Raw genomic sequence first — 21,210 nt, forward strand, 5'->3', positions numbered from 1 at the left:
TGCACTGTTATCCTTTACTCTGTGTTCCTATTCTGTAGAATATGAAAATTGGTTTTTGTACACTGGGGGACACATAATTGGAAAGTCAGCCAGCAGTTCAAAGCCACTAGTGGCTCCCTTGGGGAGAGATGAGGTGAACACTCTTGTGAAGCTGTGCAGTCCCAGGAACCCCGTGCAGTGTGGCTGCGAGTCAGAATTGACTGGGTGCTGGTGGGTTCTGGGTTTCTCCGTGTGAGAAAGCTGTATTGTTGAGTTCACACTGTGAATGCAGCTGAGGAAGTGTCTATGGCTTGGTTGTTATTCCCTTTGCGGCACTTGTTGCTTTAGTCAGCAAACTATTTTTGTTTTATAGTAGAAAGCAGTTGATCCATGATTCAGAAGCTGTGTTGCAGGTAAAGAACACAAAACAAAGAACACCTTGTACCTCAAGCCTTTCTGTGTACAGGTCAATCAGCTACAGCATGAGCTGTCCAAGAAGGAAGAGTTGCTTCGTGTCGTCTCCATTGCTTCTGAAGAGAGTGAGACGGATTCCAGCTGCTCCACCCCTCTCCGGCTCAACGAGTCCTTCAGCTTGTCTCAAGGCCTGCTGCAGCTGGAGATGCTGCATGAGAAACTCAAGGAGCTGGAGGAAGAGAATATGGTTCTGCGATCTAAGGCACGTTCAGTCTCATGTTTTTTGGACTGTAAAGGACATACAAGGTTTAGATCCAAGTGAAATATGGCATGATTGGAACATCCTAAGGATTTGCCATGCATGTTCCAATTAAGGGGTAGTAGACAAGGCACGTAGACAAGGGACTTCAAAAGGCTCACAGAAAATTAAATGAAAAGGTAAAGGATGTTTTCCATGGATTTCTTGAAGCTTCCTCATACTCGTCTTCCATTGTTACTGAGATTCCACTGAAAAGTTGATGGATTGGGGGAGACAGAGAGAAAGGGATTCTATGGAATATATTTTTAGAAACTCGCACAATAAGTATTTACAACTGTGGTGAGAACTGGGGCCCCAAAGTAGAAGGTTCTGTGAGATTGTACCATTGAGGAGCTCAGGAGAAACTTCCTTCTTGAGCAAGTGACATTTCAGCTCAGGTGAGGAATGGGCTGCTCAGAAAGAGATGGGCACTCGGACAGAGGTAGGTGGGGCAGGCAGGTCCAGAGGCCCTAAGGAGGAGTGAGGTGGAGATGGTTATGTCTTCTTCCATGCCTTTATTTTTGGGAGACCTTTTATGGGATCTTTTTTTGCTGTTTTGAACTTTTTTTTTTAAGTTTTTATTTATTTTTTTTAACAATTTATTGGGGCTCATACAATTCTTATCACAGTTCATACATATACGTACATCAGTTGTATAAAGCACATCTGTACAGTCTTTGCCCTAAGCTGTTATGAACTTTTATCTTGCTTTGAAAATGGAAGGTTTGTGTGGTTGTTTCTATGCACGCATTGCAAGACATTACCAATGTACCGATGATTCGTTTCTTGAAGGCTTGTCACATCAAGACAGAAACGATTACCTATGAAGAGAAAGAACAGCAGCTTGTCAATGACTGTGTTAAAGAACTTCGTAAGTATTCACATAATTTTATTTTGCAGCCCTAGGGTGATTCTTTGGTAACCTAGAAATTAGATCAATGAATTCAGTAGAAGCACCTCGAGAGACAAAATTCAAAATAAAAGTTTACTGAAAATCACATAGAGCCCACAACCATCAATACAATACTATTTGTACTTTGAAAGATCCTTTGTTTCAACTTGCCAACATTTTAAAAGGCCCGTATTTCCATAAATAGTAAGTAGTTCATTGGAAGAAAAAGAAACAAAACTCTCATCTCGGTGAGGAAGTAGAGCTACAGAGGATATGAGTTGCCAAAGTAGGAAACTGGTGAGCAGATAGAGCCAGGTCTTAACTAATGACATATAAAACCTAACATTCCATCATAACTCAAGGCCATCGTCTTGAGACAATATAGTCTACATCCAACTTTGGTGAGTGGTGACAGGTCGTAGGTGCTCAGGAGCAGTTATAGAAGGTGCAACTGTGGGTATCTCTCTGTCTTGAGGGGGAAAGTGATGCACATCAAAAGCAGTGGGAAGAGTCCAGTGGATTCCTGGACCATGTGACCATCAGTGTGACCCTAAGAACCAAAGTCCTAGATGGTGCCCGGCTGCCACTGCCCCCTGCTCTGAAAAGGCTCACAAAGAAGCTCCTGGACAGAGTGGGAAAGCGACGTTGAACAAAACTCAACCATAAGCGATCTAGACTTGCTGCTGGATAGGAACTAGTAGATACCCTAAGGCTTCAGCCCGTGGCCACCCAAGAGTAAACTTCAGAAGGGTTAAGACGGATGGAGAAAGGAAATACAGGGAGGAGCGGGCAGTGGAGGTGCTGCCTGGAGGGGTTGCCATGAACAAGATGAAGCAACATGTAGGAATCGTCAAAGGTAAAAATGGTAATCTGCTAAAAGACTATCAGTTTATAGTAAATGGCAACCATGTGTCTGTGTGTTTTGGCTTGAAATAATGTTAACCTAACGAAATCCTAGCTACTACATACTCAAAAAAAATTCACTAATTCACTACCATCGAGTCAGTGCTGACTTTTAGTGACCCCTGTGGGTTTCCCAGACTCTGACCCAGTGGTTCTCAACCTTCCTAATGCCGGGGCCCTTTAATACGGGTCCTCATGTTGTGGTGACCCTCCCCCCAACCATAAAATTATTTTCGTTGTTACTTAATAACTGTCATTTTGCTACTGTTCTGAATCGGGTGACCCCTGCGAAAGGGAGAACCGCTGCTCTGTGTACAAAGCAGAAAGCTCAGTCTTTCTCCCGAGGAGCTCCTGGTGGCTTTGAACTGCCGACCGTGCGAATCTCAGCCTAGTGTGTAACCACCATACCACCAGCGCTCCATCTACATACTGGAGAATAATTTTATTTTTTTAAATAAATATATAAACTTGCACATTGGAAGAGAAGCTACGTTGGCATCCTGTCAGTTCATTTGGTCGCGGACTGCATAATGTGATGCCTTAGAGTAGCCACACTGGAAGCATTTCAGGGGCTGCATCATTCTGTTACAGCTGAAGAGTGCTCCGTCCTGGAAATGTTTGCTTGTGTGGTTTTTTAAGCGTAATTTTCATTGCTTGTGGGATTTTATTTATGTCCCTGAAGAGTTCTGCAAGACACAAATGAGGTGGCCTCTTGGCATTTGTAGAAATAAAATAGAGTACCACGCCATTCAGCTTCGTCGTCCTTTGTAAGGAAAAGGAGTGGAGCAAATGTAAAAAGCATGCTTGTCTTTTTTTTTTTCCTGAGGGGTCATTCGTCTTGACCTTCTTGTATCGAACATTCCTTTTTTTTGGTAATTTTATTGGGGGCTCATACAACTCTTACCACAATCCATACATACATAAATTGTGTCAAGCACATTTCTACATTCGTTGCCCTCATCATTCTCAAAACGTTTGCTCTCCACTTAAGTCCTTGGCATCAGCTCATTTGCATGCTTGCATTTTACAAGCCATCACACTTAGCGTAATTTCCTAGCGTTAGCTTGTTTCTCATTTGAATAACCTGGGTTTCTGCTCTGTCTATTGGAATCTACTTGTGATGGCCTCGTGTATGTGATAGAATGGGATTTGGAACAGGGGCTGGCCCTGCTCGACTTTTATATTAACCTGACGCTGTTGTTTCTCTTCCAAGGTGAAACCAATGCTCAGATGTCCAGAATGACAGAGGAATTGTCAGGGAAGAGTGATGAGCTGATTCGGTACCAAGAGGAGATCTCCACCCTCCTGTCTCAGATTGTAGACCTGCAGCACACACTTAAAGAGGCAGGCTTTATTTTCATCCCGCAGATGTTTATTAAGCAGTTAACTATTACTCCATGTTCTGCAGGGTGCTGGATGCAGCCCGTGGACTTTGCTTTTTTAGTCTGAGTTCTATCTTAATATTCCTCTGTTGTGAATATCACAGGTAACTGCTTTAAAGTCACCGTTTCTCCCTGTCAAGTGGGATTACATTTTCCTAAATTGTAATATGGATTTGACTGGCGCACGCACACACACACACACACACACACACACACACAGTTGCATGTACATACATAACATTGTCATGCCAGTTGAACTTGGTGCCCCTTGAGACTATGGTCCTGAGCCCACAGGCTCAGTGACTCCTCCCTCCAGGTTTTTGGTTTTTCTATCTAAAACATTCTCATAACTTTACTCCCTGTATGCTCTACCACATTCTTGGCTATATTTTCAGCATAGTTACATTAATAAACTTGTAAAAACCATTTTCTTATGCCTAGATATAGTCATGAGAATGGTCTCACTGTCCTTACCTTGCTCAGTCTGAGTGCCTCCCATGTGTCCTCTCGGAGATCAGTGTGACTGTGGGATTTTCTGTTTACCTCTGTTGCTTTGAACTCTGGGCCTCTCCCATTGTCTCCCTGCCCCATCAGCTTTTGCTAATGTCCTTTTATTGAAGATTTCTTTCCCTTTCGTCCAAGTTCATCGGTGTCTACCCTCCCCCTCCATCTGATATGTTTTCTTTTCTGACCATTTCACTGCTTTTATTTGGGTTTTAAAGGAACCCTGGTGAGGCTGTGGGGTAGACATTGGGCTGCTAACTACAAGGTTGGCCGTTCAAATCCACGAGCCCCTCTGGGGGAAAAGATGAGGCTGCCTGCTCCCATAACAAGTTCTAGTCTTGGACACCCTCTATAGAGTCGATGTAAGCCAGAATCAACTCAAGGACAATGGACTGGGGTTTTTTTATTATTCCGTTTCTGAATGACCTTTAAGAGGGCTCTAGACTATATTCTGAAGAGAAAAATTATACATGACATGGGAAAACTTAACATGTCTCTTTTAATATATTGTTAGCACGTGATTGAGAAGGAAGAACTAAGACTTCACCTACAAGCTTCCAAGGAGGCTCAAAGACAACTCACGATGGAGGTAATGAGCTAACGGTCCCTTTCTTTCATTTAAAAAGAGAGGGAGCGAAATGAACAGGGTTTTGCAAGTAAGTCAGGAAAAATAGCCAAATTTTTTTTTGGCTTTTTGTCAGCATTCAAGTATTTATGTAGCTAGAAACTGCTTATGTAGACAGAAAGTCAAAGATTGTTGCTCTTTTCCTGACATACTTGCAAAAACTGTTAGATATACCTTTTACGTTATGTAAATAAAACTCTCAAGATAAGGTGTGTTCGCTATAACTTTGAAAGTAGTGGCCTCTTTTACATTCATAGGAATCACTTGGGAGAGCAAGTATTAAATGAAGGTTTTACTTCAGTGGGCAAAGAGTAAGGGCCTAGAATCTACAGTTTTAATGAACATCCCGGTCCTGCTGATTCTAATTATCTCACACTTACAGAAATAGTGTTCTAAAACTTTGGGAACCCTGGCAGTGCAGGGGTTAAGAAATTGGCAGGTGGGCAGTTTGAACCCCCAGCCACTCTGTGGGAGAAAGATGTGACACTTGGCTTCCATCAAGATTACAGTTGGGCTTTGGCAACTAGACATCCCCTTACAGAAGGGTCTCCGTGAGGAGATGAGCCAGTCAGGGGCAGTGTAGCAATGATAACCATACAACTTTCCTCTGGTTCTTAAATGCTTCCTCCCCCCCCCCCCCAACTATCATGATCTCAATTCTACCTTATAAATCCGGCTAGACTAGAGGATGTACACTGGTACAGATAGGAATTGGAAACACAGGGAATCCAGGACAGATGATCCCTTCAGGACTAGTACTGAGAGTGGCTGATACCAAGGACTCAAGTAGAAAGCAAATGTTTTGAGAATGATGAGGGCAACAAAAGTACAAATGTGCTTGACACATGCATGGATGTATGAATTGTGATTAGAGTTGTATGAGCCCCCAATAAAATGATTAAAAAAAAAAACAAACCATTACAGCCTTGGAAGCACTCTGGGGCAGTTCTGCCCAGAGTGAGTTTGGTTTAGGTTTTAAACCGTATACTGAAACTCTTTGTTTAATTGAATATGATGCATGTTTATTGAAATGTAAGCAACTGTTCACATAAACATTTTTTAAGTTAAAGTATCCTCTAAAAGTCTTCCGTCTTCTTTCCCATACTTAAGTCTCTATCTGTAAAGAAGAGTCTGAAATGGGGCTGGGAAGTGTCAACTACTTGTTGAGGATGACCAAGCGCTCTGACTTCATGTGTGTTATGCTTTCCACTTGTGACCTGGCCATTTGTGGACTTCAGAGTGGTATTCTGGAAAGTTGACATTGTGTTAACTACCTTGACTATAGCTACATACGACCTCCCAGTTATTTAGGATGTAAAGGATTAAATACTCAAAAGAGAAGTCCTGGTTGTCTCTGTTATGTTTCACCTTTTTTACAGAACCACATTTGTGAATTACCTTGTTGAACACCTCCTGGTTTCTCATGGCTTGGATACATACACTCCATGCCGAGCTTGTATATTAAAAGAGTGTTCTGAAATGTAGTGAGTCCTCTGAATAAAATGAGTACTTATGTGAGTGGGGTTCCCCTGCTCCTATTGTTGTTTTGAGAAGGCAGTAAAGGACACGAACCATCTTTTCTTTCAGCTGCATGAGTTGCAAGATAGGAATATGGAATGTCTCGGAATGCTCCATGAATCCCAAGAAGAAATAAAGGAACTCCGGAGCAGATCTGGGCCTGCTGCCCACCTCTATTTCTCCCAGTCCTATGGAGATTTTTCTGCGGTAAGGACTGAAGACGATGCGATGTGTTTAGGGAACGTGCTTAAGAGTCAATTTCCCTGAGAGCGTGTGGTTCATGGTGGGGAAGAGAACTGAAGGAGAGAGCAACATTGTCCGTTCCTGGAGTCTCACATTGGAGAGGCCTTCACTTGGACTTGTTGATTATAGCCCTCCTTCCAATGGATGACTTTCCAGATCGGTTGTAATACATGAGAATGAATCCCAAGGAAATCCGATTTTAATCTTGGTTATCCTAGAACTGCTTAAATGTGGGTCACCTTTACCTTAGGCTCGTCCCATGCCACTTATTCAAATAGGGCCTGGGGGATCTCAACACTCTTGTAGTACGGTAAGTCCCCTGAGGACAGGGATCATGTTTGTTTAATTCATCAGTCAATAGTACTTTTCTTAATGAAATGTCTAAACTTGCTCAGAATTTTTCCTCTCGGTCCTAATTTTTTATCCTGGTTTCTTTTTAAAATTTAGATCCTAAGCACAACCCTGTGAAAAAAATTTAACAGACTAAAAGTTTACATTTTAGTTGCTTGTTTTTCTTAAGGACATGGTACATACAGCTTGTTTTGCTTGGTTTTTAATTTTTTTATTCTGAAGTAATTTTAAACTTGAAGTTTCAGGACTAATACAAAGAACTGTCATATATTCTTCACCGAGATTCCCCAGGTTTGAGCATTTTACCCCTTTATCATAGCCTTCTGTCTCGTTTTCCTGGGCCATGCAAGGGCAGGCTGCAGACACACTCCGTTGCTCTTGAATGTGTGTTTTAAAAGCAAGGACACTGTCAAGGACACTTTGCTACTTACCCACACTCCAACCTGCACCCCCAGGAAATTGGCATTGATATGACTGATAGAGTCACAGAACCCACTTAAAGTTTATTAATTATCAAAATAATGGCCTTTAAAGGACCCATTACATTTAGCTGTTTCAGTCTGGGACAATTCCTCTATCTTTGCTTGTCTTTCATACCTTTCTAGACAGGCTCTACCTGGTTTGTCATGTGTTTCCTCCAGATTAGGTTCAGGGAAAGCACTTTGGACAGACATGGCCCATGAGCGATGCCATGGTCTGTGGCGTAGCAGGAGGTGTACAGTGGCACATTTAGTCTGTATCTGGCGGTGGTAACTTTGATCACACTATTGAGGTAGTGTAGTGTCTGCCGCATTTCCCCACAGGAAGGTGGATTCTTACTCAGTTCCAATTCGTATAATCCCCCATCATTGTTTATTTTGTTCTCAAATACATCTCCTAGATTTGGCCACTTGAAGGCTCCTTCAGGTTGTTCCTGTGTGACGTGCTCCCTCCATTCTTTGGGGCACGAGCATAGCACGATGTGAGGTGGTCCGGAGCAGGCAGGGCTTCGTCCCGGTGTGTAAGGCTCCGTCTAGCCGACACTGACTCCGTCTAGCCATCCTCTGAGTCCGTGATTTCTGGCAACAAAGGCTGTCATACTTTGTCCCAAATCCTAAATCAGCCCTTTCTCCAGGGTCTCTGGTCCCTTTTAGTGAGGAATGCTATTTCGATGCCGTGGCCTGCATGCTAACTGTGCCCAGTCACTGGAATAGCACTGCTGCTGGACCCTCTCAACAGATAGAGCGGGAAAGGGTTTAGACACGAAGGAAATGGTTTGGGGGCCACGTCTGACCTCCTCTGTGTCCACCCATAGGAAGGAGCCTCAAATGCCACATCAGCCCCAGGCTGATCCCACAAGGCAGAGGTCAGACATGTCTCCACTCTCCCACTTCCTTGACTGTGCTTTGACCCCAGGCATCCCTCCCACAACACTTTGCTGCAAGGTTTGACCATCCATTGCTGTGGCCATACAGAACTCCCAGTTCATTAGGAAACTAACAGGTTCCAATCAGGATCAGAAACAGTCATGTTACAGAGTTTCATCCAGCCATGCTTGCAGGCACATCTCTCTCTTGTGCTCAGCCTAGTGGTCCCTTGGCATCCACCCTGCTCAAGCGTGTGTCACAAAGCTCCGTTAGTGCTGGTACGTGATTAGAGGGCGTCCTCCTCTCTAAGCCAACCTCCTGCCTGAAGGCCGTCGGCTCTACTCCATAGGCCCAAAAACCTGCCACTCTGTCTGCCTGTCTTGGAGCTGCACCCCTGCAGCCTCTCTGAGGAGGGTCTCAAAACAAGTGTTCCTGGCTCTTTGTGGTGGCCGTTGGATTCTCTCTACCAGCTTCTGAGATGGCTCAGTGTGGACCCAGGGTAATGGCAAAACCGACCAATCCCCGAGTTAGTTTTCTACGCTTTATTTGCATGTCCCCACCCAGTCATTTGGTGAGAATGACCAAGACTATGGCTAGAAGAACCCTAACTGAGTAATTTCACTTCAGTACCTACTTGCCCACACCCAGTACGTTGTGTCATCCATATTGCTGGTCAGATAGCTGTATCTGTTCCAGTCATGAGCATGGCATCCCTTCTCCTAGAACACCCTGCCCCGGCCAGGGGAAAGGAAAGGTTGCTTTTCTGTTTTTTAATGATATTTTTCCATTTTAAAAGTTGTACATGTTTATTACAGAAAAGTTAGAAATTCTCTGAAGAAAAGCAAAAAGAAATTAAGTACCATGAAATCCTATCCTCCAGAGAATTATTAACATCTTGGTTTATGTCCTTTCAGACCTTTCATTTTTGTGTATCTTTATATATAAAATAAAGAGCCTTGTGGTGTTGTGAGTTAGGCATTGGACTGCTAACTATAAGGACAGTAGTTCAAACTCACCAGCCACTAGTCGGGAGAAAGATGAGGCTCTCTGTTCCCATACAGGTTTACAGTCACAGAAACCCAATGCATAGTCACCGTGATTCAGAATCAACTCGATAGTCCTACAATGTCTGAGACTGTCTTCTTATGCTTTGTTTTATTAAAGCACCACAAGTGGAGGGTCGGGCACATTCTCTTCATTGGTTTGAGGGCAATTCCTTTGCTTTAACAGGATTCTTATATGAGCCCTCTAGAAATCTCATACTCTTTCTGCTTAGGAATCTCTGGCAGCTGAGATTGAGGGGACCATGCGTAAAAAGTTCGCTTTGGATGAGAACTCGTGTCTCTTTCAACAAAAGTAAGTGCCGATCACATGTGTTGTTACCCAGGCATTGGACGAAGTAATAAGGATTCGTGAGAATAAACGAGTGCCGTACTGCCTCGTTTTCCCTCTAATGGTGAACAAAGCTCATTGGTGAGCGCGCTTTCTCGCTCTCCAGCATACCTTCTCAGGACTTCTCTTAATTGGCATTAAACTTCAGGGGCTATTCAGCATGGCTGTGTTTTTAACAAACTGCACTTACCTGGCTCGTCTAACATGCTGTGGCAGTAATGAACACTTCCTTTTTTAACAGGGCCCAACAAAAGCGGGTGTTTGATACCGTCAAGGTTGCCAATAACTCTCGGGGCCATTCTGCCCCCTGCCCAGCGCTGCTCCCGGTCCCGGGCTCCAACCGTTCGAGTGTCATCATGACAGCAAGGCCTTTTGAGCCGGGTTCGCAGCAGACACAGGACAAGCAGGGCAGCACCTCAGAGCAGGCCGCTGGGTAAGTTAACTGATGACGGCAGTAATTCTGCATTGCTCTTGGAGTGGACATAGCCAGACCGGCGCATTCAAGTTGCAGTAGTGATCAGCCCGACACCCAGGAGATTCCAGAATCACCGGTTTCATCCAGTAATGATGCCCTGTTGCAGTATTTGTAAGGTAGATCATTTCGTAATCTGGAGGGATTAAAAAAACAGGTGATTCTTTTTCATAATTTATGCTTATTGTCCAAATCTGTTCGCCGCCATTAGGATAAAGTACATTTTAAAAGCATGTTGAGGTTTCTTTTAAACTCTTGATTGCTTAAACTTAAGATTTTTTTTTTAATTTCCATTAATTTGGTTCATTGACTTACATGTAACCAGAACGTAGGCATTGTCTGATCCGGAGCCGTGAGATGAGGCTCAGGTTGGAAGGTGCACCTCCTCAAAGTGAAGCGGCCCCATGTCAACGTGGAGGAGAAAGCTTTCGGGACCGTCTTGTGCTGATGGCACACGACTCGAAAGGAGAGGGAACCGCTGCCAACATTCACGAATAGTCAGAGCACGGAGTTCATGAAGCACACACCTAGGAACACTGGAAGCTGTCAAGAATGAAACGGAATACATTGATGTCAATAAGGCAGTAATGGGCTGAAATGGACCAGTGCTGTCCATTTTAAATTGAAAATGAGGCATTGATGAAAAAACCAGCATCCTTTTCATTCAAAATACCTGTTACCAAAAACATAAATGTTGGCAAGCATGTGAACTTTGCCAAATGAGATACAGGACTCCATTGTGGAAGGATATGCAAAAGAGAGACATACGATCTCTTCAGGTGTGGGGTGAGGAGGGTCCCGTAGGCGCAATTGTACAGCGATGATAAGATTATAGTAAAGTCATAGCATGAGAGGCAGAGGAGAGATTGGAATAATGGAGTCAGACACAATTCATGGTGGCATGCTCACCTCAGCCCCGCTTGGTGGTCCTAGGGGAGCCCGGCTGTGAGAGCAGGAGAGAACCTCCACTTTATTGCTCACCAAGTGTTATCTCTCCTTCGGTGGGCATCAGTACAGGTAACCACGCGTCACGGGAAGGGGCAGTACAATAGGCATACACATAGGAAGGGGATGTACGATAGGCCTAAGCGTGACAGGAAGGGGATGAGCAAGGGGTGTGCCCATAGGAATGAGAGGGACTAGGGACATGTGACAAGATGAGTGGACCCTAGATTCATGATGGCAGCCTAACCTTGGTCATCCTAGGGTGGGTTTGACCTCTCTGGTATCTCCTACAAGGAAACAGAGAACTATCCTTATCAGAAGGAGTGGGCCCTATTGTGGGATAAACAGTTGTGTCTGCCTGGTCTAGATGGCTGATTACCCTTCTGGAGAATAACCCTGACCTACTTCTGATGACCTCCAAGCGTATAGTCATTCTCAAGCAGCTAAGTTTGGCATATATTTCGGGAAGACAAGTTGGAAGAAATCCTTCTGTTTCCCACAATCAGTCAGAACAAGGCCAGGGACTGACGGCAGTACAGGCCATCCACTCCCCATTCAAGTTAAAGCTAAAGAAAATGTAAACATGTTCACAAGAGCCAACGTACAACTTGAAGTATTTCCCACCAAAATTTAGAAACCATCCCAAGACTAGATTTGCTGCTTTGAACATCAGTAACTGAAGGCCAGATCAGCTATGGCATGACCTCAGGGACATCATACATGAAGAAAGAAAACCCCAGAATTCCACCCACTGCCAATTGATAGCAACTCCTGTATAGGATTTCTTATAGAGAGAGTGTACATCCCTACGGGGAAAGAGAGCCTCACCTTCCTTCCGTGAGCAGGTGGTGGGTTTTGACTGCCGCTGTCCGCAGCCCAGTGCCCAACTCAGTGCCACCAGGGTACCAAAGCAAACAAAAGACTGCTGAAAAGACAGGAAAGAAGGAAGGAGCCCTACTGAATGTCAGAGGAGACTAAACTGCTCTAAAGTGGACAGAAGGCAAAACAACTGGAAGAAATAGAGAAGGGAGCTAAATAAAATGTGCAAAGGGCAGCTCATGAAGACACAGTATTTTAACGAACTATGCAAAGGCCCAGAGTTAGAAAGCCAAAGGAGAGCAAGCGTGGCATCTCTCAAGCTAATGGAGCTGAAGACAAATTCCAGCCTCAAGTTAAAAATCTTGATGGATTCTGCAGGCAAAATATGGACCAATTGAAAATAACTCTACCAGAAAGGATTGGTAGATGTTCAACCATTTCAGGAAGTAGTAACCTGTGACCTGGAACCACTGGTGTGGAAGGAAAAGAGTTGAAGCTGCCCTGAATCCCCCCTTCGCCACTGTGATAGTCAATTCCGACTCAGAGTACCCCTGTTAAAGGTTTCCGAGACTAAATCTGAACGGGAACAAGCGGCGTCATCTTTCTCCCAACCGCTGACCTGTTAGCAGCCAGTGCACAACCCACAGTACTGACATTTCTGAACGCTAAAATACAACCAAATAAGATACCTACATATACCCATTCCAGCTCACCTACAAATTTGACTTAACGTTTTGTCACACTAAGGAACTAATCCCATTGTGATTGGGGGACTGCCTCAGATCCATCTCTGGAACAGTTCGTATTTTGAAGGTGAGGAACCCAGGTTGCGTCTGTGACCCTTACCGATCTAATCAGTGGTGTGGTTTCCCCATAGGAATGCTGAGGAGATGGGTCAGCCAGGACCCTCTGGAGGTGGCGATCTGGCGACAGCACTGCATCGCCTTAGTCTGCGTCGACAGAACTACTTGAGTGAGAAGCAGTTCTTTGCTCAAGAATGGGAGCGGAAGATCCAGGTTCTAGCTGACCAAAAAGAAGTTGGTGGTGGCTGCACCACCCCCACCGAGAGCACGGCTGCTCTCTGCGCCGACCGCTCGGAGACAGCGGACCTCAGCAGTGCCAGCTGCTTTCGGGGGTTTATGCCAGAGAAGCTGCAGATCGTCAAGCCCCTGGAAGGTAAGAGGGCCAGAGCCGAGCAGCCCGTTCCCAGCCAGGTGCTCCAGTGGAGGGAGACCTTTCTCTGCAGTCTCGTGGATGGGGCAGTGCTGTCGTTTGTGGGACGTGAGTGAGTGAAGAGCGGGCCCTTCTGGCTGATATCCGCTGTCCTCTGGTACTGGTGCCCCTTACACAAATGTGAGCGAGTAACAAGCTCTACCTGTTCTTTGCTACAGAGTATTGTTGACAGTCATTTTCATGGGAAGATAAATGGGACATGATAAATAAAAATGATGGAATCCTTCTTCTGAACCCACCTTTTGAAACCATCAGTTATTTGCCCACAAAATTTAATTTAGAGGAGTATGTACTTGGATTTTTCCTTTTTTTCCCAGTCTATTAACACTTTGGCAAGTTCCCAAGACAGAACCGAGATTTAATATATTTTTTTGTTTTCTGAAACATTAACAATCTTCAGATGATTCTCTGCAATTACCTTCAGAGTTGTACATTAGACAAAATCTTGAGTAAGTCAGTTATAACCCTGCCATGAAATGAATTCCCACTCCTGGGAACCCTTTCCAATAGAACCGAACTGCCCACCAGGGTTTCCAAGCTGAACTCTCTACAGCAGTGGACTGCCACATCTTTCTTCCTCAAAGCAGCCGATGGTTGCCAACTGCCAACCTTTCTGTTAGCGTCTGTGCACTGAGCTACCAGGGCTCCTGAGGTGACCTGCGAGAGCCCGAAAACCCCAGGGGTCCATGCAGGCATTGACACCGTGCACGTGTGCAGGACGAAGGGACTCCCGTGACGGGGGGTGAAGATTTGCATCTGGTGCCATGCTCAGGATAACCCTACATCGGGGTTCCAGGGCACAGCTTCCTTTTCCCACCACCTCATTGTCTTGCTGTCCTGAGGAGTTGGGGAGGAGAAATTTGCTCCAGATGGGGAGGTAATAACCCCAAAAATCTGACATGCCTTTCGGCCTGGGAGCCTGGCTTTTGATTTCAGAGTTCAGAGGCGCAGTCCCAGGCCAGAGGAGTCTTGATGTTGGTCACAGTGCGTAAACACCATGCCAGTTCTGAGGGACACAGCTGCTCTCCAACATTGCCTTCATCCTGAGGCTGGCTTGTTTGCTGTTTTGTTGTTTGTGCCAATTTAACAAATTCTGCATGTGTAATTCAGTGGCATACATGATACTCTTCAAATTGCTCTAGCTGTCCTTTGAAATGCTAACTTTTGAAATAATTATTCATACCTGTAGTAATCTTGTCAGTCTTCCAGTCTCCCACAGGGCACCTGAATTTACCAAATTAGTAAGCCCAAAGAACTAATTATTATCAGTATCACCATTTCACATGTAATGTTCGCTTCTGTTCAGAATTTGAGACTTGTGGGTGATGTTAGGCATGCCTTTTGTTTTCTTGCATACTCAGGATCACAAACTCTGCACCATTGGCAGCAGCTTGCTCAACCAAACCTGGGAACCATTCTTGACCCACGGCCCGGTGTCATCACTAAGGGCTTTACCCAGTGGCCCAAGGACACTGCCGTCTACCACCTCTCAGATTTGGAAGAGGATGAAGAAGAGGGAATCACCTTCCAAGTTCAGCCCCCTCTTCAAGTGGAGCAGAAAGCTTCAATGGCCGAGCCAATGACGGGGATCTTCCTCCCACCCATGACGTCAGCAGGTGAGCCGGGTACAGGTTGAATTTAGCCTAGTAACGGGTAGTACTTTGCATTCTGACTTACTGTGTGATCAGCTGGTTAGCTCTGCACAAAGCTCACTGCAACATACTTAATCCCGGAAGGATCTAAGATAATGGGGAAATATAGCACTTGCTATTAGTGGTGGTTCCCATTCTCTCCTCTTTGATTTAGTGAGCCCTGCACAGACAGACGGGAATGAGAGTCCGTCAGTGCTTCTCAAACGTATTGGTCTCAGGGTCTCTCTGCATTGTTAAACAGTCATTGAGCATTCCAGAGGCTCATCTATGAGGGTTTTTGCTACTGATATTGACCATTCTAGAAACCAGACTTGATGAAATTTTAAAACACGAATTCATTTTAAAATAATAGTTATGTACACAACTAACACGTTTTGTGAAAGTGACCTTTTTTTAATTAATGGGCTGGGAGGTCCACCACTCTGCCCCAAGCTCTGGCTCCTGGTGCTGCCGCTGCCGCTCTGCTCCTGCCACGGCTGCCTCCTGGATCAAGGAGGTTGAACACACCGGGACCTGGAGTCTCAGGGACATGCCTCACTCCTGGGCCTTCTCTTTGGCTGCTGTTCGTCCGATTCCCTCCGACTGCCTCTGAGATGGCTCATTGTACACCCAGCAGGGTGGCAGTCACAACGAACCTGTTAATCGCTGCTATAGTTTATTGTGCCAGCCTGGCCGATAAACACAGTGGGATTAACTGAAGGGCAGAGGGATAAATGGCTCAGTGAGCCTCACCTTGGTTATTCTGTGCCTCAGTTTAAAGGGGTACACTACCTGGGGGATGCCTAGCTTGTGGACTGTGTCGCTGTCAGTTGAGGTCCTTTTAAGCCCACACGATTGGAATGTTCATCTCTGGAGCTGGGGACTGACAGTTGATGACAGTTGGGGACCTGCCCTGCAGTTTGCTGCCTGGGTATATATAGCCCAGCTCTCTCTACAGAAGGGGAATAGTAATTGGAAGCTCTCAAAAACTTGAAGGACTGCTAGTGTCTCACTGCTTTATAATTTAACTGTTAATTTCTTGTATTATCTATCTGTATATTATTTAACGGTTTATTTCTTGAATTATATATCTATCTTTATAAATATATTTATATATAATTACTAGCAATCTGGTTTGTCTTTCTAGAGAACCCTGTCCAATACAATCGCTCACAGCTGAGTTCTGCAGTATCTGCCCCGCCTTCTCTTACCGAGACCCACCAGGGAAGAGTTGTTTGGTGGGACTTAGAGAGATTATAACTAGAAGAGCCACATTAAATAATTCATTCTACTACGCACCTATCGAACTTTTCGTATTTTATTACAACAGACCCATTGGTCTAACTTAATATTTTGAATGCATCTTTTATCCACCTGTGGTTTCATAACATAATGCCTTGATCCTTTGGAAAGCGTTGGTGATGCAGATTTCCTAAATGAAAAATAGTATCTACTATATTAAAAGCACATGCATTACCATCACCACCCAGCTTTTCAGAAAGGCCTTTAAGTACTAAGAAGCTTTCAAACTCAAACATCTGTTCTAAGGCCGATTCTATCAGCCGACTGAAAGCCACCAAATACCCCGTTCTGAATAGTCCCCGTTGTTTATTCTTTCAAGTGAAAGTATTACGTCCCATAAAAAAAATTAAGTCAGACAATTACAGAAGTGCCTTTCCTTTTTGGAACCAATTTATCTCAACACTGAGCAGAAGTATACGGCCCATTGCGTCACACAGACTATCGAAAACATAACACATATTTTTTACTGCTTTATCAAACACATTCTTAGGTGAATGTGGGTTGTTTTCCTCTTTTTTTAAACTCATGAGTACATATTAGTCCAGAAGGCTCTACAGCCGGTATCACTGTCTCGACTTGTTTTAAGAAGCCAGCTACCCACTGTTGCCTCTTTGAGCCATCATTACAAATGGTAACCATCAGAAAGGTAAACAGTGGCCTCATATTGCTGGCGAAGTAATTTTCACTCTGTAGTTTCCCATGGAGCCTGGAGACCCACTGGCATAGGTAGTTTGGCTAGATGGTGATGGCTAGATGTTTTGTTGATTTGAATGTATTCTTTAGGACGGTATGTGTCCCATGTGTGCTGTCATTATACCTTTTGACATCTAGTGTGAAAGTCTGGCAGGAGGACCTATATATTCTCAGGGTGATACTAGCACAGCCTTGGTGTTTCCTTTTCCGATTTGGCAAACTTTAGAACAAAAGGCGTTTGATAAATACTGTATTATTAACAAGTAATGATCAACTCTTTATATTACCAACCTTGTCTTTTGATTTTATATTTTATTCCCTGACATCCTCCTAAAGTTGCAGCCCCAAACCCAGGAAAGTGTCTGTCATTCACAAACTCGACCTTCACCTTCACCACCTGTAGGATACTGCATCCTTCTGACATCACTCAGGTCACCCCCAGGTAAGAGTCTGGGCATCCTGGGGCTTCACTCCTCCTCATCTATGTTTTCATCCAGCTTGCTTCTCACGTTCACATTTGTTCTCCGAGTTTTAATAAATGTTCTCTGGTCACTTGTCTTTAAACTGTTTTCTTCTTGCACTGGCTCAATTGGCCGTTGAAGTAGGCAGGCAAGTGTACATTATAAACATGAAGAAACTGAGCCGTCAAGTGGTGAGGTAATTGAACTAGGAGTGGCCAAGGGCAGAGCAGTAGTCAGTGACCAACCTGGGGCTGAGACACATATTCTAGCACATGTTCCAGGGTTCAAGCCACACCACTGCTGTTTCTATCCAGCCAATTCTCAAAGGCACCTAAAAAGCTTCCCATGATAGCTATGAAAACTACAGGGGGAATGTTAACTAGAAGAAAGAAGAATCAACTAAAGTTATAATAGAGAAGTTTAGCATATGTATTATACCAAAGCCTATGTGCTTGCTAACGTAGGCCACTTATTTGAGTCTTAACTCCTGTCATTTTGAAAAGGGAGAAGATTATGATTCACAGACTCTACAAGATTCTAACAAAACCGTTATTTAGAAGAGTAGTTGGAGTGCTAGCGAGTGAAGCTCTCGATAAAAGTCTGGAATGAACAGGTGCACCTACCTGTCCCACACTGATCTGACAGAGTGCTTTTTGAAATTGGGTCCTGAGACTCTCCATTCAGGCCGATATCATCATACTCAGTGTATGATTGGGAAAGGATGGGCAAATTCTACAGTCAAGTGGGACTGAAGGACATGGGAGACTAGGGATAGACGGGCTCCATGGTGCGATGTATAAACTACACCAGTCAGAGGCTCTTAGCTGCACTGACTTGACCAAGGAGTCAAACTTGCTTGAATTTTCCCCTGTTTACACATTTGGTATTCTAGAAAATTTCTTAATCCTCCATTTACATTTTGTTCATTAGTCTGATAAATCTCAATATGCTGAGTATTTTGTATTGAAGTTAGTTGTCTATGAAACGCTGATAGCATTTGCCCTGGGGAGAAGGGGTGGGAGACTTGGCCAAAGAAACACCACCTCTTCCTTCCATCCTTAACTTCTTTAAGGTGTCTGTCCCTGCCCAACCTTGGCCTTTGCCTTCCGCTCCTGCAATCCTGTAGTTCCTGTTTCGTTTGCTTCCCTGCCTTCTCCCCTCTCCCGTTTAACTGCATAGGAGAAAGAGATTCTAATAACTGTCAACGGTTTTAACTTTAGTTTAGTTTTTGTTTTTAATTTCCCAGAAACACATGTTCTAAGTCAAGATTGAGAATAGCTTTATATGACTATTATTTGGAGTTAGCATTTCTTGAGAAAATGGAAATTTAACATGTGGAGGTTATGTCTCAGTAGTAGAAAGTTAAAAGGTTAAGAGGTTAATTGCTTTTTAGAGCAACTTCTTAGGTTTAACAAATGCTGGATTTTCAAAAACCTTGAAGGACTGTTCATCAGCGGTTCATTACCTTTGGATGTAGTTCTTTTTTTATTGATATATTAATCAAAAATCTAATGATCCATTTTATTCTGTAAATTAAAATAATTTCTATCAGAAAACTCAGATGATTATCTGCAGGTATATCTTTGCATTTAAATTTAAGAATGTTGTAGTGTTAAAATTTAAGAGTACACCCTCCTTTTCATGTTCTGTTGAAAAGAAATGTATTTTAATAAGTTAGTCATTAAGCTGCAAAATATTTTTTAAAATGAACCAATCATTGATGTGTCACATCAGAATTTTTATTCCTTGAATCTATTCCTCAGGGTCCAGGTACTAATCTGATACCAAGTCCCTTGTGTACAACATATAATCTTGTATATGTATTATTATGTATAATGGTGCATAACTAAGGATAACTTACAATTACTTTAAGTACTTATGACTTGCAAATTGCTTCTTGTCCCCCTTTTCTGTCTGTTTCTGAAGTTCTGGGTTCCCCTCACTCTCCTGCGGAAGTGGTGGGAGCAGTTCATCGGGCACAGCAGCCCCTTCTGCGCTGTCCTCCTACAGACTCAGCACTGGAGAGTCCATCACCAACCGACGGGATGCCACTATAACCCTCAGCAGCACCAGGAGTCTGGCCAAGCTGCTCCAAGAGCAAGGCATCTCGGCTACAGTGTACCATAGCCCAGTCTCAGAGAGCCCCTTCCTCCGCCATTGTCCCCCTAAAACCCTGACTACCCCTTCCACTCCACCAAATTCACCTTTGCACTCTCCCTGCCCTTCCCCGCTGCCCTTTGAATCTCGAGCACATGCCTCTGAAAATTTCTTGGCCTCCCGACCAGCTGAAACTTTCCTCCAGGAGATGTATGGCCTGAGACCTTCCCGGAACCCTCCTGACATTGGCCAGCTGAAGATGAACTTGGTGGACAGGCTCAAGAGACTGGGGATAGCCAGAGTGGTCAAGACCCCCAATGCCCAGGAGAAAGGAAGAAGCCAAGAGGCAGAAATTGGTCTTCAAAAACCAGACTCTGCTGTTTATTTAAATTCGGGTAGCAATTTATTAGGACTGAGGAGGAACCAGAGTCTTCCAGTCATGATAGGTAGGTTTGGAACCCCAGTTTGCACATCCTCACCCAAAATGGGTGTCGTGAAGGAGGACTGAGGCTCAGTAGTGACCTGAGTTCATGTATGGTAGACGTGCATGGACACGTGAGGGGAAAGTATGTCGTAGGAGGGCTGGGAACGTGCAAAGGAGCAAGTGGTGGGAGGGAAATAGAGCTGGAACACGGTCCTAGCGGACCAGGTGTGGTAAGTGAAGTTGATCAATGAAGGGACTGTGAGCGTTTGGAGACAGCAAAGGGAAGTTTCTACACTCCTTCAGGTAGATTTTCTTGTCATGAGAATCGATGGTGAATAAGTCCAGGTTCTGTAACACTGCAACATACCAGAAATCCTGAACTTGCTAACCCACTTTATTTCAGGTCAGCAAGCCGAAGCAGGGAGACCTTGGGTGAGAGAGAGAGAGAGAGAGAGAGAAAGGAAAAGTTTGTTGCTTAAAGCCATGGGTAAACTCCAAGGTGATGGTTTCCCTGTGGGTGTCCCATCTCTACAGGCAGGTTACAGCATTAGCAAAGCAAGAACTCTTGCCTTTTTGCACAAGATCAGAAGCGGAAATCCCCTTTTCTTAGGTTTGCAGGCCTTTGAGTCACGGGGAGCACAAAAACCACCCAAATTCCTTTTGTATTTGCAATGAATGAAGACATCTGGCTACTTTTTAAATTTGTATTTTTATGCAGCCTGCACACACACACACACATAGACGCACAAACACAACATGGGTGGCCCTGAAAGAGGCTTACTTGAAGAAAGAACAGGGCTATGAGGGAACCAAGGAAACTCATTTCCAGAGTGCTTCCTTTGGTAAGTGACCAAGAAGTATGAACCTAATTAAAGGGCATTCAAATATCCTTGAAGGCTGCCAGGAATTAAAGCAGAAGTGCAATCCATAGGAATTAGGGGATGTTGTCTATTTATATAAAACTTTTATATGGAACACTGATTGCAATTAAATAGTTTCCAAAGTATGCTATGCATATTTTTAATGAACAATGACGTGTTTGCACAAAAATTCTCAGGCACATTAAATTATAAACTAAGTCAATCCCAGGTGCTTCCTTTGAGATCATGTTTTGTTCTTAATGTGATCGAATGAACACACACCTGCCTGGTACTAGACAGCGGTAGAATTAGAGAGTGAACTGCTTAAAGGGAGAGTCAAAGCATTTGTGTTTTCTCTGGTTCAACCCCCCCCCCCTTTTTTTCTCTCTTAAACTATGAAATGGCGTGGTAAGCCGTTGGGGTTAC

The 21,210-nt window shown here is 44.2% G+C and overlaps 1 protein-coding gene across 2 annotated transcripts in view; it reads left to right on the top strand.

Annotated features, from left to right (window-relative positions):
• The window catches only part of TRAK2 (trafficking kinesin protein 2), a 61,305-nt gene extending 40,298 nt beyond the window's left edge, over positions 1–21,007 (top strand). For both annotated transcript variants that reach the window (XM_075529843.1, XM_075529842.1), the window contains 11 exons: positions 446–655; positions 1,484–1,562; positions 3,700–3,830; positions 4,887–4,961; positions 6,585–6,722; positions 9,732–9,811; positions 10,089–10,280; positions 12,961–13,259; positions 14,678–14,932; positions 17,279–17,384; positions 19,330–21,007. In XM_075529843.1, coding sequence (XP_075385958.1) covers positions 446–655; positions 1,484–1,562; positions 3,700–3,830; positions 4,887–4,961; positions 6,585–6,722; positions 9,732–9,811; positions 10,089–10,280; positions 12,961–13,259; positions 14,678–14,932; positions 17,279–17,384; positions 19,330–20,008 — 2,244 coding nt within the window. In that variant the 3' untranslated portion in view covers positions 20,009–21,007. The remainder of the gene's footprint in view (positions 1–445; positions 656–1,483; positions 1,563–3,699; positions 3,831–4,886; positions 4,962–6,584; positions 6,723–9,731; positions 9,812–10,088; positions 10,281–12,960; positions 13,260–14,677; positions 14,933–17,278; positions 17,385–19,329) is intronic.
• The last annotated feature ends 203 nt before the right edge of the window (positions 21,008–21,210 follow it).

This window comes from Tenrec ecaudatus, chromosome 13 (genome assembly GCF_050624435.1).
Source record: "Tenrec ecaudatus isolate mTenEca1 chromosome 13, mTenEca1.hap1, whole genome shotgun sequence".
Classification (NCBI taxonomy): Eukaryota; Metazoa; Chordata; class Mammalia; order Afrosoricida; family Tenrecidae; genus Tenrec; species Tenrec ecaudatus.